The 14,509-nt window shown below is 28.4% G+C and overlaps 1 protein-coding gene across 1 annotated transcript; it reads right to left on the reverse strand.

Moving 5' to 3' along the window:
• Positions 1-243: 243 nt before the first annotated feature.
• Positions 244-2,851, reverse strand: LOC102590949 (probable WRKY transcription factor 40). Its single transcript, XM_006341622.2, has 5 exons — positions 2,688-2,851; positions 2,527-2,592; positions 2,069-2,422; positions 1,585-1,701; positions 244-1,005 (listed from the first exon to the last, which is right to left on the reverse strand). The coding sequence occupies exons 1-5, from the start codon at positions 2,760-2,762 to the stop codon at positions 550-552; spliced, it is 1,068 nt and encodes a 355-aa protein (XP_006341684.1). The 5' UTR covers positions 2,763-2,851; the 3' UTR covers positions 244-549.
• Between the last annotated feature and the right edge of the window lie 11,658 nt (positions 2,852-14,509).

Raw genomic sequence — 14,509 nt, forward strand, 5'->3', positions numbered from 1 at the left:
CTTGACCTTAGTCGAATAGAATAGAAACCAATTTAAAAAAACAAGTAGCAAATGAGCTTGTCATGCTAAAATAGTTCAAAGATATTATGATATTATCCACTTTGGATTGAATCTGTACAGTTTTTCCTAAAATACTCGCACAATTAAGAATATTCTTACCCCTTTTATGTATGATGTATCTCCTGTTTTTTCTTTTCTTTTCAGTAACGCCCAAAAGAATATAACAAGTTAGAGATGCCATAGTCTACACAAAAGTAAGGAGGAGAAATCAAATTATTAAATATTTATTTGAGCAAATTCAACAATTTAATTTAGGACCACCAAAAGTCTCAATCTTGTGAGACTGAAAGGCGCAAATTGAGACCTAACTAATATAGGCTGCTATAGAAAATTAGCACATTCCATTTCCACGTGCACTTACTAGTCCAACCTACTGCCTACTGTTCTCCAATAAAAATAGTAAACACTATATACAACATGTCCTAGTGGCGACCTGTCTTTCTCTGCAACATTTCAATGTGAGACATAATTTTCGTTTTAATTATTCATTCATTTATCAATAGTGTTATTATTATTATTTTGCAAGAATTTTCCCGATATGGCGGCGGCTAAGGCTGCTTGAAAACTTGGATCTTTAGTCAATGATGAAGCCATTTGTTCTATCAAGAAATGTTGAAACTCTGGTCTATTTTGGTGTTGTTGATGATCATTTCCTGGTGATTTACGCTTGTGACCACTTGCACTACTTGTATTGCTGTTCACTTTTTTGACATCATTTTGTGATGTTTTTGGTTCAGCCAAATCAAGAGTTAACATTGGTTTTGGTCTTGATATATTAGTAGTGGAACTTGGCATTACTGAAGCAGTATAATTACCCGAAACATTGTTTTTCGGGTTGAAACGGCTAGAAGGGGAAGTTGTTGTAACAGTATCCACTTTAGAATGGTTGTGTTCTCCTTCATATGTTGCTACTAGAATCGATTGGTCTTCCACGCTTCTTTGAAGCTGACAAATTAACACCATTGTTAGAAAAAAAAAACCATTGAACTAGAAATTACTAATTTGTGATCTATATATTGAATTCAAAAATTGTCTTTTATCTCTTTCTTACTTCTTTTTAGTTTTATCCTTGTTATTAAAGTGGATGATAAGTAAATTACACCTTGTACTTGATCTCTAAAATACATTTAAAATGAGATGGAGGGAATACTTTTCAAATTTATACACATAGTTCAAGTCAAAAATAATAATCAAGTTGAGTTGAATCTACAAATAATATATATAGCTGTGAATTCATTTCTGGCCACCAAAATACATAAAATATCTGGAAGCTGCAACTACGAAACTTCAAGGAAAGTTGGGTTACCTAATTATTTAATTACTCCTACTTGTTCAGTTGTTTCCTAATCGAAAATGACTTGGGACTTTTAGAGTCATTTTGGTTTTAAAACTTCATATTTCAGGGCTGGTTTTACTTTGAATAAATATTAGTTCAATGAAGTAAAGTGAGAATTTGTTAATTCAGAATGAATAAACTTGTACATTAGGCTCTAAAATTGTACTACTAATTAGTATTAGCTGTACCTTTTTTTTAACGGGGCAGGTAGGAGCAAAAGAGCACTTGAAATAAGCTCTTGGAGATGGGTTGTCTCTTGTTACTTTCTGACCATATTTCCTCCACTGATATCCATCTTTCACTATCTGCAACAACATTAACTTTCCCATTAGAAAAACAACTTAAATAATGAAATCAGCTATGAACTTTGTCATTGATATGTTACTATATAGCTCATTATATTGTTAACATAATTTTTTGATAATCTATAGTATATTCTAATATGTTGTTAAATAGGATTAGCTGTCATTTAACTATAGAATTTGTCTGGCGCTCGTGGGCAAATGAAAAAGAATTACTATCTCCATTTTAATTTATTTGCCTTGTAATTTGGCACAAAGTTTAAGAACATTTTTGAATTTTATGATATATCGAAAAATGGAAACATTCAATAAGAGAGTAATAAATTGAAACAGGAGAAGGAATTAATTAGAAAGTGTTGGAGAAACTTACAAGAGAAGTATCAGATGGTTCAGTTCTCATATAAACTCTAGAAGTCTTAGTTTTAATGTGTTCTTCTCTTGGTTTATTTGGAGATGAATCTTCATCACTTGAACTGCTATCTGAATTCAACAGTTGAACTGACGATTTCACAATTTCATTATTATTGTTTTCAACTTTTCTTTTCTTCGATCCATCGCTGTTCTGATCCTGATCAGCTCCACTAGTACTACTATTCTGCTTGCTCAAATATTCCGTCAATTGACTCCTCAATGAATTGTAATTCTGGCACATAACTGTAAGCATCTCCGTCAATTTCTTATTTTCAGCATTTACTCTATTTAGTTCCTCCATTAAATTACCTGTCTGGACAAAACAACACAAAATTCAAAATCAGCATTTACTCATATAAACTTCAAATTCTGGATCTGCCATTGTAAGAAATCGGAGAAGAAGAAGATTTTACGAACCTCATCTTTGATAGGTAGTACAGGATCTCTTCCAAGTCCAATGAAATTACTCTCAACTTCCTGTTTCTGCAAGGAAAGTGAAATCATCAGATTAAACAACAATTACGCAAATTATATCAATACATGATTATAGTGTATATTGTAAATTCACTTTCACATACCGGTAATTCATCGGAAACTCGAAGAGGTCTAAAGTTCAAATCCAAAGAAGTATCAACTAAACTGGTGAATTCCATTTGCTTTAATTTTGATTGAAATTTGTAAGAGAGAATAGGAAGGTATGTAATTGGGGGGTTTGAAGTTTGGAAGCTGAAGCGCTTTACCCATTTTGCCAGCCTATTTATAGTTGTGAAAAACGTGAACTGATGGGATGTTAAATTGGTATATTCAGAAAATAATTAAAAGTAGTACTAATTAATTGAGTGAGTTTGCTTTTCTTGTCGGCCCATATCTTCTTGTTTGAATTTCTTTCTTACTAGTCAAAGTCAAGCATGCACCAAGGAAACTAGAAAGAAGCACATTGTATAAGACAAAAAACATGAAATTAATTCTTTTATCAGCTCACCGAGTACATGACTTTTAATAAAAGAATATAAAAGTCAAAAATTAGAATAGAAGGTTGATAAATAGTACTCCATTCCTGACTATTAGTATTACTATTGTACTAACTCGTTCATTTTTTTATTACTATGTTGTTTGGATCACTTTGTGCATACCTAGACTAATTTCATGAGATACCTAACCTCATGATGCTCAATTCACATTATTGATCACTAGACCCAATGCTTAGATGTAACTTATCGTTAGATTTCTATTATTACCTAATGTGTCTTGAGTCTCATTAATCTTATTATCTTCTTGTTATTTCTGTTTGTTGTGATTAGTGTTTTTTCATCTTTCTTTGAGGCGGGGATTCATAATAATAACTTCTCTATCTTCTCATAATAAAAGTAAAATCTATATAAACATTATTCCTTTAACACTCCACTTATAAGATTATGTTGATTTGCACTCAGGGGTGAGACCTAGTGGTCAATAAAATGGTTGAGATTTATGAGGTCTCAAGTTCAATTTCTCCGGTGGAGACAAATTAAAAAACAGTACTAGGTGATCATTTCCATATGTCATAACCTTGATGGACAGAGTTCTTTGATACCTATTAATTATTATGCAAAAATTGATTCAAACACCACAATTATTATTTTTTAAAATACGATGGTTTTGTTGTTTACAATATGAAGGGACTTAATTCATATGGTATGGGCAGAGGATGGAGGATAAGATAATAGTCTTCATAAATAAATAAATAGAATTTTTGTTTTGGTTCAATCTTCTTATCTAATTTTGTCACGTCAGCCGACATGCCTGTTTATAAATTAATAAAAAAAGAATATGATAGAGTTGTACCGTCTATTTATTTTTTTTCTTTATAAGTAGGGTAATGTGGGTTTTCTTTCCAACCACGTTTCCAAATAATATTTTCCACGTTATCTCTAATATTATTTAATTCCCCGGCAAGGTCTGAACTTTATGACTTACCCATTTTTTTATAAAAAAAATTACATTGAAAAACAGGAATACTAATTCATCAATTGATATGTACAATACGCGTTCTATATGTGTATTTCAAGATGGATTTAAGTTATATACAAATACTTTTTGTATTATCAATTCAACTTGACTCGTTATAACAGGTTATTCTTTTATTTTTCAGATTATCATAACACACTTACTATAAAAAATTTATAATGGTTATAAGTGAACTTAAAAGATGGTACAAAAAAAATTAATATATTGACAACATGATATGTGAATGAGATTATTTTAATCTTAAATAATTTGATAAGCTATTGATATAGTTAAAACGTGCTTGAAAAAACTTAATTCAACTTTCTTTTAATGGGAGGAAATTAAAATTTTCTCCATCTAAGTTTAAAAGTTTTAGAGGAATTATTTATTTCTTTTTGACTATCAATTAATCTATATATAATTGTATTTTAATTCAAAATGTCATGTCGATTGAGAAAATGTAGACTTTATAGGAAGAAAATTAATTTTTCATAAGCATTTAATTTTCTAGACTAGATAGAGAAAATTCATAATACATGGACGGCATGATAGACTATGAGCAAGAGTTGAATTTACACTTAAGAATGATATAAGGGGAAGAAAAGAAAAAAGAATCCTTCAAAATTGTCAATACATTTCATACGAGAAGACTTTTCCAACGTAGTTTCAAAATAGTTACTTTTGCAAGTCTTTTCCTTTTTTGGGGTTGTTTAGTATACTGGACAACCATAGATAATACCTTTTATGATTTTTTTAAAAATAGTGTTTTGAGGGTTTTTCAATTCAATTCAAAAATTATTTTTTACTCTCTAGTAAAAATAAAAGATATTTTTTCAAAAATATTTTTCGTTAATAAATCAAACACTAAAAAAAAATTTCAAAATTTTTTTTCTACTCACTAACCTGAGAAAATAAGTAAAAAATCTACTTGTTTTTCAGGAAAACATTTTCCTCCATACCAAACACACCCTAAAAGTGAAATATTCTCATGGACAAACAAGGATATATTATTGGAGTATATAAATCAAACTCAAAACCTAAATACACAGCATAGTACTTAATTAGTCGTTTTTCATCAAATGATCAAATATCAAAATGTTTTATTTTCAAGAAAAACGTGAGAAATAAAACAGTGGATTCATGAATTTCATAGCCATGATTAACTTGATTTCTACGGTAATACAGAAAAAGGGGAAAAATTAAGAAAAATGAGAAAATTAATTGAGTCAGATGCAATGAACGGTAAACATCGTGTCAAAGTTGCTAATTAGAAAAAAAAAATTATGATAAGTACAAATTAAGTCTTTTAACTATGTGCGGTTAGTAGTTAAAGTAAAGTACATTTTAGTTAGACAATGGATTAGTGCCAGATTAATAAGTAGCTTAACTATATATATGATTGCTAATTAGTTTTTTTCAACTCGAAAATTGACCTGGACATTGACTATTTGGCTTCCACTTGTTTCACATTTTATTTTTATTTCATTAAAAAATAAACCACTTCAACGTCTTTTTCACTTTCTTAATAAAGATTACTTTTTTAATTTTTCTCTTTTCAATTATATTACGTAAAATATTAATTGACTCTTGCCAAAACTTGTGGGTTTGTTCCATAACCTCTCAAGTCTTAACTGATTTTTAACGTACCTTTTACTTCTTCCGTTTCGTTTCATTTTACTTGGCTGTGACATTTTTCTTAAAAAGTATGTACATTTATTAGGGGTTAATTTATTAAATTAATTTTATTAATTGTTTGAAAATTTTAAATTTAATCATTAACTAAGTATTTTATACCGTTATTTGATGACAAGGGGTAGTATTGAATCTTTCTTGATTTGTTAAAATAAACAAACAAAAAAAATATATACATAATAAGAGAAGTAAAATAAAATCGAAAAAAATACATATTTATTTATTTATTTATTTTCTCTCCAATTGAACGACATATGTATATATTAATATCATATACAGATTATTAATATAGACCAAAAATTGAAAAACTGTATTTCAAATTGACCTAAAAAAAGTGTGATTGAAAAGACTGCATAGAACTAACTTTATCTTATGGAAATCGAAAACCCCTCCCTGACATAATAATAGTCTAAATGGATAATTAATTAGGTAGTTTTTTTTTTTAGAACAAACATGTAATTTGCATAGACTTTGATTATTTTGACCTTTAAAAAAGTCTCCTACGTAATGAGAAATGCATTGAGAACTAATTCCATTTTAAGGCTGCAATGGTGGAAGACTTTCCACCTTTTTCTCTTTGATATTTTTTATTTTTTTACAAATAATTATGTTTTTTATACTTGATCTCTACTCTGTTGATTTAATCAAAAAATTAAATGATTTGATGGATCTTATTTCAATTGTTTTTAACCTCTTTGTATAAATTTTATCATCATTTTCACGATAAATATTTAAAAAATTTACTCCGTCACTAATCCTAAAGTAAGAAATAATAATCTCAACTTGGAGTGTGCGGATGCGTCATATAATGTGAGGTCATGGAACTAATGACGGTGAAATTAAAATAATTAATGAACTAAACCTAGGTCCAGTCGAAGACTTATTTATTTTAATAAAATAATAATTTAGCATGATGCACCTGCAGGCACCATGACTTGGTCAGCCAGCCACTTAAAATTAGTTGGTGAACATTCATTGAATTGAAGGCTCATATAAAACATATGGTTACGTACATAGAATTTCTTTTAATTTTCTACGTGTGTTCACACATTATTCAACATTCATGAACTAGGCTTAAATAAATTATTTTGTCGTCCACATCCATTTTACACTAAAAATTGTACACAAAGACTTGTCTAATTTTCAAAAGTTGAATGTTTAGAATAATTAACAAGACTAGAAAAATACATTAGGATTAAATTGGATTGAAATTCAATTCAACCAAGCGTGCGTGCGTGCGTCTAGTCTTTTGCTTATATTTTCCAAAACATAGGTCTTAGACTATTATTATTTGATATAAATTATAATTATTAGATTCTGATGATTAATTTTTAGCAAGCAAATGGGTTGTTGAATTATGACCTTTATTTCATTTTCTTTTTGTAGGTCCCTTCCACCCCCCACTTGAATGTTCTTGTCTTATATCATTTGTTTCTAATTCTTGTATTTCACTTTTTATAATTCGATTCAGCAGTTGAAATATAAAAAAATTACTAAAAGATTAAAAATAAAAGATATATGTATGCGAAAAAATCAAAGAAAATTCAATATCTATGAACTTTCTCGATCCTACCTAACTGACTAATTCCACTCTTGATTGTATCAATAAGTTCTTTTCCAATTCTAAATATATGATATACTAATAACATAATTCATAAAATATTCATTAGATGTGTTTTTCTATATACCAATAATAAATTTGGAGTACTTTCTTAAAAGAAAAATTCTAAATTCGTCATTACGTGGCTAATTTCTACCAGAGTGGACAGAATTTTTTTAAAAAAATTATAAACTCTATATTCGCCTCTAATTTCACCGATAGCCAACAAAAAATCTTTAAGTGTCTAAATTAGATGTAAAAAAAATAGTGGCAAAACATTGTCTGTGATGCATAGTCGACAAAAGTTGGAAATTTATGCACCGAAAGCAGCACAAGTTTGACACGCTTTTCCCCTAATTTGTTTCACTCTCATGTCATTTTAATTGATTTGTCCTATTACGTTTTTTAATTTATTATTTTTCTTTTAAAAAAAGGAAGAGGGCTTTTTTTCAGCAAATTTTAATTTTAACTTCCCACATAATATGATTAAAATCACAAGATTAAAAAAATAATATATTTAATGTATCTTTAGTTTAATATCACAAATTCAAAATTCTTCTTTGTTTTTTTAAATTTCATATCAAATTATAATTGGACAAACATATTAAAACGAATAGATCGATATAGTAATATCTTTAAATTATACGTACTATTTTTGAGGTTCAAAGTCATGCAGGACCTAAAATTAACTTTTGTGTGGTCACTGGTCACAAGTCTTCCTCTTCACCAGTTACATCCCAACATTCTAAAGGCTCTTCCCACTTTTTTTTTTGCTTTTTTCCAAGTCGATGGGGTCGCTTAATTAAAAAAAAATAAAAAAAATATAGACATCAATGTTTTGGTTTTACTGTGCAATTTAATAATAGTAGTAATAACAACAACAACAACAATAATAATAATAATAATAAGTAAATTATTTCCTAAAAAATTGAGGAATTATGTCACCGATTGACATAAATAAATTAGATTTTTTAAATTATTGTACGTATTGTCCAATCTTGTTGAAACATATCACTACGTAGAATTTACTAAAGAGGGCTAAAAATACTCATGTACTATTTGAAAAGGTTTAAAAACACCCTTCATTCACCTATTGAGCTAAAAATACCTCTCAGTCAATTTTTTTAGTTCAGTATTACCCTTTTAACTAACAGCCTTATATTTTTTAATTATTATTATTGATTATTACGTGATGTCTTTTCATTGGATAAATTTAAATTTCAACCCACCAAACTTTCTCCTATCCACCCGACCCATATTGACATTCCTTGACCCAAACCCAATTAATAATAAAAACGATTAAATCATTTTTTCTCTTTCTTTTTTCATTGTTTTCTTTCTCTTTCTTATTATCTAAACTATTTTCTTGATCTAAATTTTGTCATGGTCGGAGTTTGAAGATTTTCTGGCAACCTTTTTGGAATTCATCTCCTAATTAATTCTTAATCTTTGTAAAGAATTAATTTGTAATCTAAACCAAACCATCAAACTTTTTAATCTCTTCATAAGGTTTTGTGTCTTTACATAACAATGTTCTTAACTTTTTGAAGAAAGATACTTCTTTTTTACTGTTGAATATAAATTCAACTACTTTGTATACTAAAGAGGGTTTAAATTAAATTTATTTGTTATAGAAGACTAAACTTTGTATTCAATTTGATTGACAAGACAACAATATTTTGGGTTAAAACTTTGAGCAGGTGAAGAAAGTGAAAGAGTTAATGGTGAAGAGATGGAAGGTGATAAAGACGGAAACCAAGGATTAAATCTCTATTCAAAATCTGCCGCCGCGGATTGAAGAAAATGATGGAGGAGGCGGCAAGATTAATTGGTGAAAAACACGTGTCAAGTGCGTGTGTTTCACCACAAGACACATGAGTGGTTATAGCGTTTTAAGGGGTTATTTATTTCATTTTTAAAAAGTTCAGGGGGTGATAGGACACCCGTGAAGTTGGAGTGTGTAGTTGAGATTTCGGGTATAGGTTGGAGGGGTTTTAGACCATTTTCTCTAAAAAAATAAAAAAGTTTTTTTATTTTTTATGGATCTTTTAATTGGTTTGGGTCGGATGGGTAGGAGAAAGTTTGGTGGGCTGGAATTTAACTTCATCCAATAGAAAGACGCCATGTAATAATTATTAATAATAATAATTAAAAAAATATATGGTTGTTAGTTTAAAGGGTAATACTGAATCAAAAAGGTTGACTGAGGGGTATTTTTAACCCAATAGGTGGATGAGGGATATTTTAAAACTTTTTCAAATAGTACAGGAGTATTTTTAGCCCTTTTCCGTTTAAATTCTAAATCACATCAGCTTAATTAACACGATTAAGTGATTTAATAAGATTATAAAAACCATAAATTTATTAAGGAATAGAAGTCAAATAATACATGCATTTATTAGTTTGGTGAATAGCTCAATATTTATGAGAGATTTTCCAATTATTTTCTAATTTCAGAGAAAAGAAATACTCCCTTCGTTTATTTTTTATTGTCATGTTGTATTTTTTCGAAAGTCAATATGACTAATTTTCAAAGTGAAATTAGATTACCTTAATTCGCTATTTTAACAAAAAAAATTAGATATTCAAAAACTATACAAAAAGTATTACAAATTACAATTTTTTACATATAATATGATAAGAAAATACATCGTAAAATATTAATCAAAGTACTTATCATTTGACTCTAAAAAAAAATTATAGGGAAAAAGATATGAAATATATCCGAACTTTGACCGAAATTGCTGTAATAATATAGAATTTTGGAAAGGACCTTTTACCCCCTACATTATTTAATAGTGTATTTTAAAGGTATATATGCGCTCACGTGGACATCATAAATATTGTATCATTATAAATAGTAATGTGTCCACATGGACACATATATACCTTTAAAATACACTTCTTAAATAGTGCAGGGGTAAAAAATCCTCCATAAAGTTTGATATCGTAATAAAAATTTCGACCAAAATTAAAATATTTTTCAGACTCTTTTTCCAAAATTATAACAATTAAAAATAAACGAAAATAGTACCATTAAATACGAAATTACCAAATTTCAAAAATTGTGGACGGTTTGACTATGTACAAGGAAAAGTAGGCAGATGTGGCCTTGAACAGAAACACAAAGTTATCCGACAATGTATTCTAACTGTAGGGTCCTTAAATTTGAGTTGCAATCATTATACCTTCTCTGTTTTAATTTATTTATCTAATTTTAATTTGACACATAATTTAAAAAAATTAAAATTAAAATTAAATTTTATGAGCTTAAATTTAAAATATATAAAATATGTCAAAGTGTTTTTCTTATGATCTTAAATATATATGGTAAAAAATTATAACTGAAGATTTGTCTTTACTTTTTTTCTGAAACGAGATAAAAAAAAAAGTAGGACAAACAAAATTGTAAAGGGAGATCCCTATAGAAGATTCCAAATTTTAATTTTTTGTATACATTTGCCACCGTGGTCCGTACTACCTAATTATAAGCTTAATATTTTGATTTTTTTTTAATCAATTTTGATTTTTATTCATAAAAACATAGTGCCAAAGAGACTGGAGAATTTAATCCACTTGTATTGGCTGTGATGGCATGGATGATATCATATAATAAATAGTATATACTATATAGTCTCCTCCAATTTATTTATTTTGTCAAAACTCAAGTCAAAGAATCAACAACGTACGTCGGTTGTGGTTTTATTTTTCCTCAGAGTCGTCCAGATTCATGATGCTATAGTAGTATTTTTTATAGACTTAATATTTTTGGACCAGACAAATATCAGGTCTTAATATGAACAACTTGGCATAATATTTTATATACAGAAATTAAATCTCAACATCATATGAACAACTTGGTAGAAACTTCAGCAAGCCAATTTGAAGACAACGACTAACGTTTTATATTTATTATATGATAGAAGGTTTGGATATATGTCATGCATGCACTAAGCTGAATTGTATGTAAAGATAAAAATTAAATGACTTTTAAAGTGAACTTGCAACTTTCACTTGTTTTCATAAATTATACTATATATGTGGGCATAATTAAATATAATTCACTCATACCAAAATTGATTGAACTCGAGACTTCTTAAGTAAGGATGGATGGATTTCAACCATCCAACTACAATTTATTTGACGTTTTCATGATAGTACTGTTTCTTTATAACAGGATACATGTAATATCCGAACTAAGAGTATATATGTACATTAAAAACATAAATGACAATTATATTTATGTATTACTATTATTTATAAAATACTAGTATTTTATCTGTTTTATTTAATTACCGCATAACACATTAAACTTTGTACATGACATCTCAGTTGTTTTTGTTGAGTTATAACTTATAATATGTAATCCATACATTATCTTAATGTTTTACGTTAGTTGTTTGAATTATTTACATGGTATTAGAAAAATATTTTAATAAGTGTGCATTCAAGTACACAATCCACATACATGTAATATTCTAAATTGTGTTACATGTTTGCTTGTGCTTACGGAATCAATAATAACCCTTGTATAATTTGAACTGTTTTTGCATTGTGTAGGAACAAATCTGATTTTTACCCCTTGCGATATATACCTATGTACATGTATTGAAATTAAATACTTCTGTATTTAATAAAAAAAATAATGACATAGTTAAAATAATAATGTAAGCCAGACGCATTTTTTACCCCCAACTATTGAAGATGACAAGTTAAATAACATATTTAATTTGGACTTCTTCCCATTTTTAAATTAAGTTAAACATTTGGAGAAGTGCTGATGTTTCTTTTTCAAAAAATTAAATATACTTTTTCCGATTCAAAATCTAAAAATAATACATATTAAAAAAATCTTAGATGATTTTCTTATATTCAAATCATAATTAAGGGATTACGTTTACTAATTTTTCCACAATTTGTCATGCTATGTGTTATGTGTGTGTACATATAAGAGCTTTTCTAAAAATAGTACAGCAAATTATTTCAGTCATTTTTTCAAAATGTTGATCTCTTTATTTGATTGTTCAAAAAGAACAAAAAAACACCATGCATCTCCTTTTTCATATGTCGGGAAAATGTCGTTCTGTGCTACAGAAAAATTTTCAAGCTAATATGTCAAAGCATATTTTCAATTACTTAGTAGGCGTTTGGCCATGCAATACCATATCACAATATGGTATCGTGAGATGAAATCAGCGTTTGAACATGCGGTTTTACGCTGATTCCATCTCATGAGATGTTATTCCATATTCTCTAAAAACCATGATATGGAATTATATGGGAATTCCATATCATGATTTGAGATATTTTAATACAAAAATTGATCCACGAGTTAATATTTTGTTAAAACAACCCCACATTTATATCTACTAACCATTTATTTCATATGTAAATAAAATTTATAATCACATCATTACTTTTTAAAATTTATTATTCTCACGGACATAAAATTTATTATTCTCATCAACATATAGTCACTTTAACTCACACCAACCGGTTCATAAACTGATGAAATATTTATGGTCTATTAGAATGAAAATATAGTTGCGGATGCTATTGACCAACAAATGGTTCAAAGTAACAATGTTGGTTCGTCTTCTCAGTCACATGATCGAGGAATGCAAGTTCAACGTGAGGAAATTGTCCGTACTATGTGGGAGGATTATATTAAAGACTAGTACACTACAATTTATGTTCAATTTTTGTTATTAAATTAAAGTTACATGAAACAATTTAAGTGGAGAACAAATAACTTTGTAATAATTTATTATGCGGTTTTATAAATTTTTGTTTATTTGATAAGATTGAATAAACAATTGGGGCTTCTTTGATAGTTTTACAGCTTATGAGATTTTTATGTTTGTGAGAAAATATACAACACAAAAATTTCATATCGCATGTCCAAACAAAACTTCAATTTCATCATTCCATATCATGATACCATATCATGATTCCACATCGCATGGCCAAACGGGCCCTTAATATCCCACCGTCCAAATCAGTTATTACGTTTTTCTTTTCGAAAGTCATGATCTTAATTAAGTTTCAAAGCTATATTATATTATAATATTTAGAAATACTTGAAAGTTGAAATTAATATCCTTTAAAAACTATATGAAAAATTTTATAATTAGCAAATTCCTTCATATCAATATGATTTAAGAAAATAAAATTTTATATTATTTGACTTTTAGAAAACTGAAAAGTAAAATATTTTGAAATAGAAATCCAATAAAAATGAATTATAGAGCCGAATTCGGAACAGTAGGTCACGGGCACTTGGTTGTTACAAAATTGTGACATAAATGGAAAGAAAAACACGAAATATACACTGTAAAGCATTGACACACGGAAGAAATCAACTTAGTCAATAACACTTTTGGTCATGGTGTACACGTGGAAGCACGTCGATATGCCCACGTTTTCTTATCATCAAATGTCCTACTAGACTAAGTCAATACAACTTACAAGTGGCAGTGAAATCGTTTCACTTTTAACCTGGAGTCTTGAGTTCTGAATATAGAGAAAAAAATTGTGAGAACACAACTATTAAATAAAATATGTAGCGCGCGATTTAGTTAGCATGTCAATACTAATTTCGGACATCAAGTGAAAAATTAAAAAATAGCATATGGTCATTTTGAACACATGGAAAAATAGGAGGTCTATTTAGCCCATAGGGCATAGCACCCACCCACCCACCCCCAAATAAAGATTCTTGATTTTGAGTTAGCACCTAACTAGACAAAAAAATAATTAGCTAGGATACGTGTATTTTGTGCACGTTTTAGTGAAGGAGTTTTTAGCACATGATTGTTTGTTTTTTGGTCGAGCTGTTGGGTGATGATGAAAGCTTTTTATTTAAAAAACACAATATTTTTGAGTGATTGTAGCAACTTACTTTTGATAATTTAATGAACTTTCTGTTGCTTTAGGGGATTTGATTTTTAGTTACTACTTATTAAGTGTGAATTGTGAGGTTCTTGTCTTGTCTTTATATTTATAGAGTATTTATTTATATTGATTGCAGCAACACCTAATCATTTGATACATAGTTTGATTAAGTGAAGACTAGTTTAATTTATTAATTATTACTCCCTCCGTCCCATTTTATATGATGTA

The sequence above is a fragment of the Solanum tuberosum genome, unplaced genomic scaffold (assembly GCF_000226075.1).
Source record: "Solanum tuberosum cultivar DM 1-3 516 R44 unplaced genomic scaffold, SolTub_3.0 scf00026, whole genome shotgun sequence".
Lineage (NCBI taxonomy): Eukaryota > Viridiplantae > Streptophyta > Magnoliopsida > Solanales > Solanaceae > Solanum > Solanum tuberosum.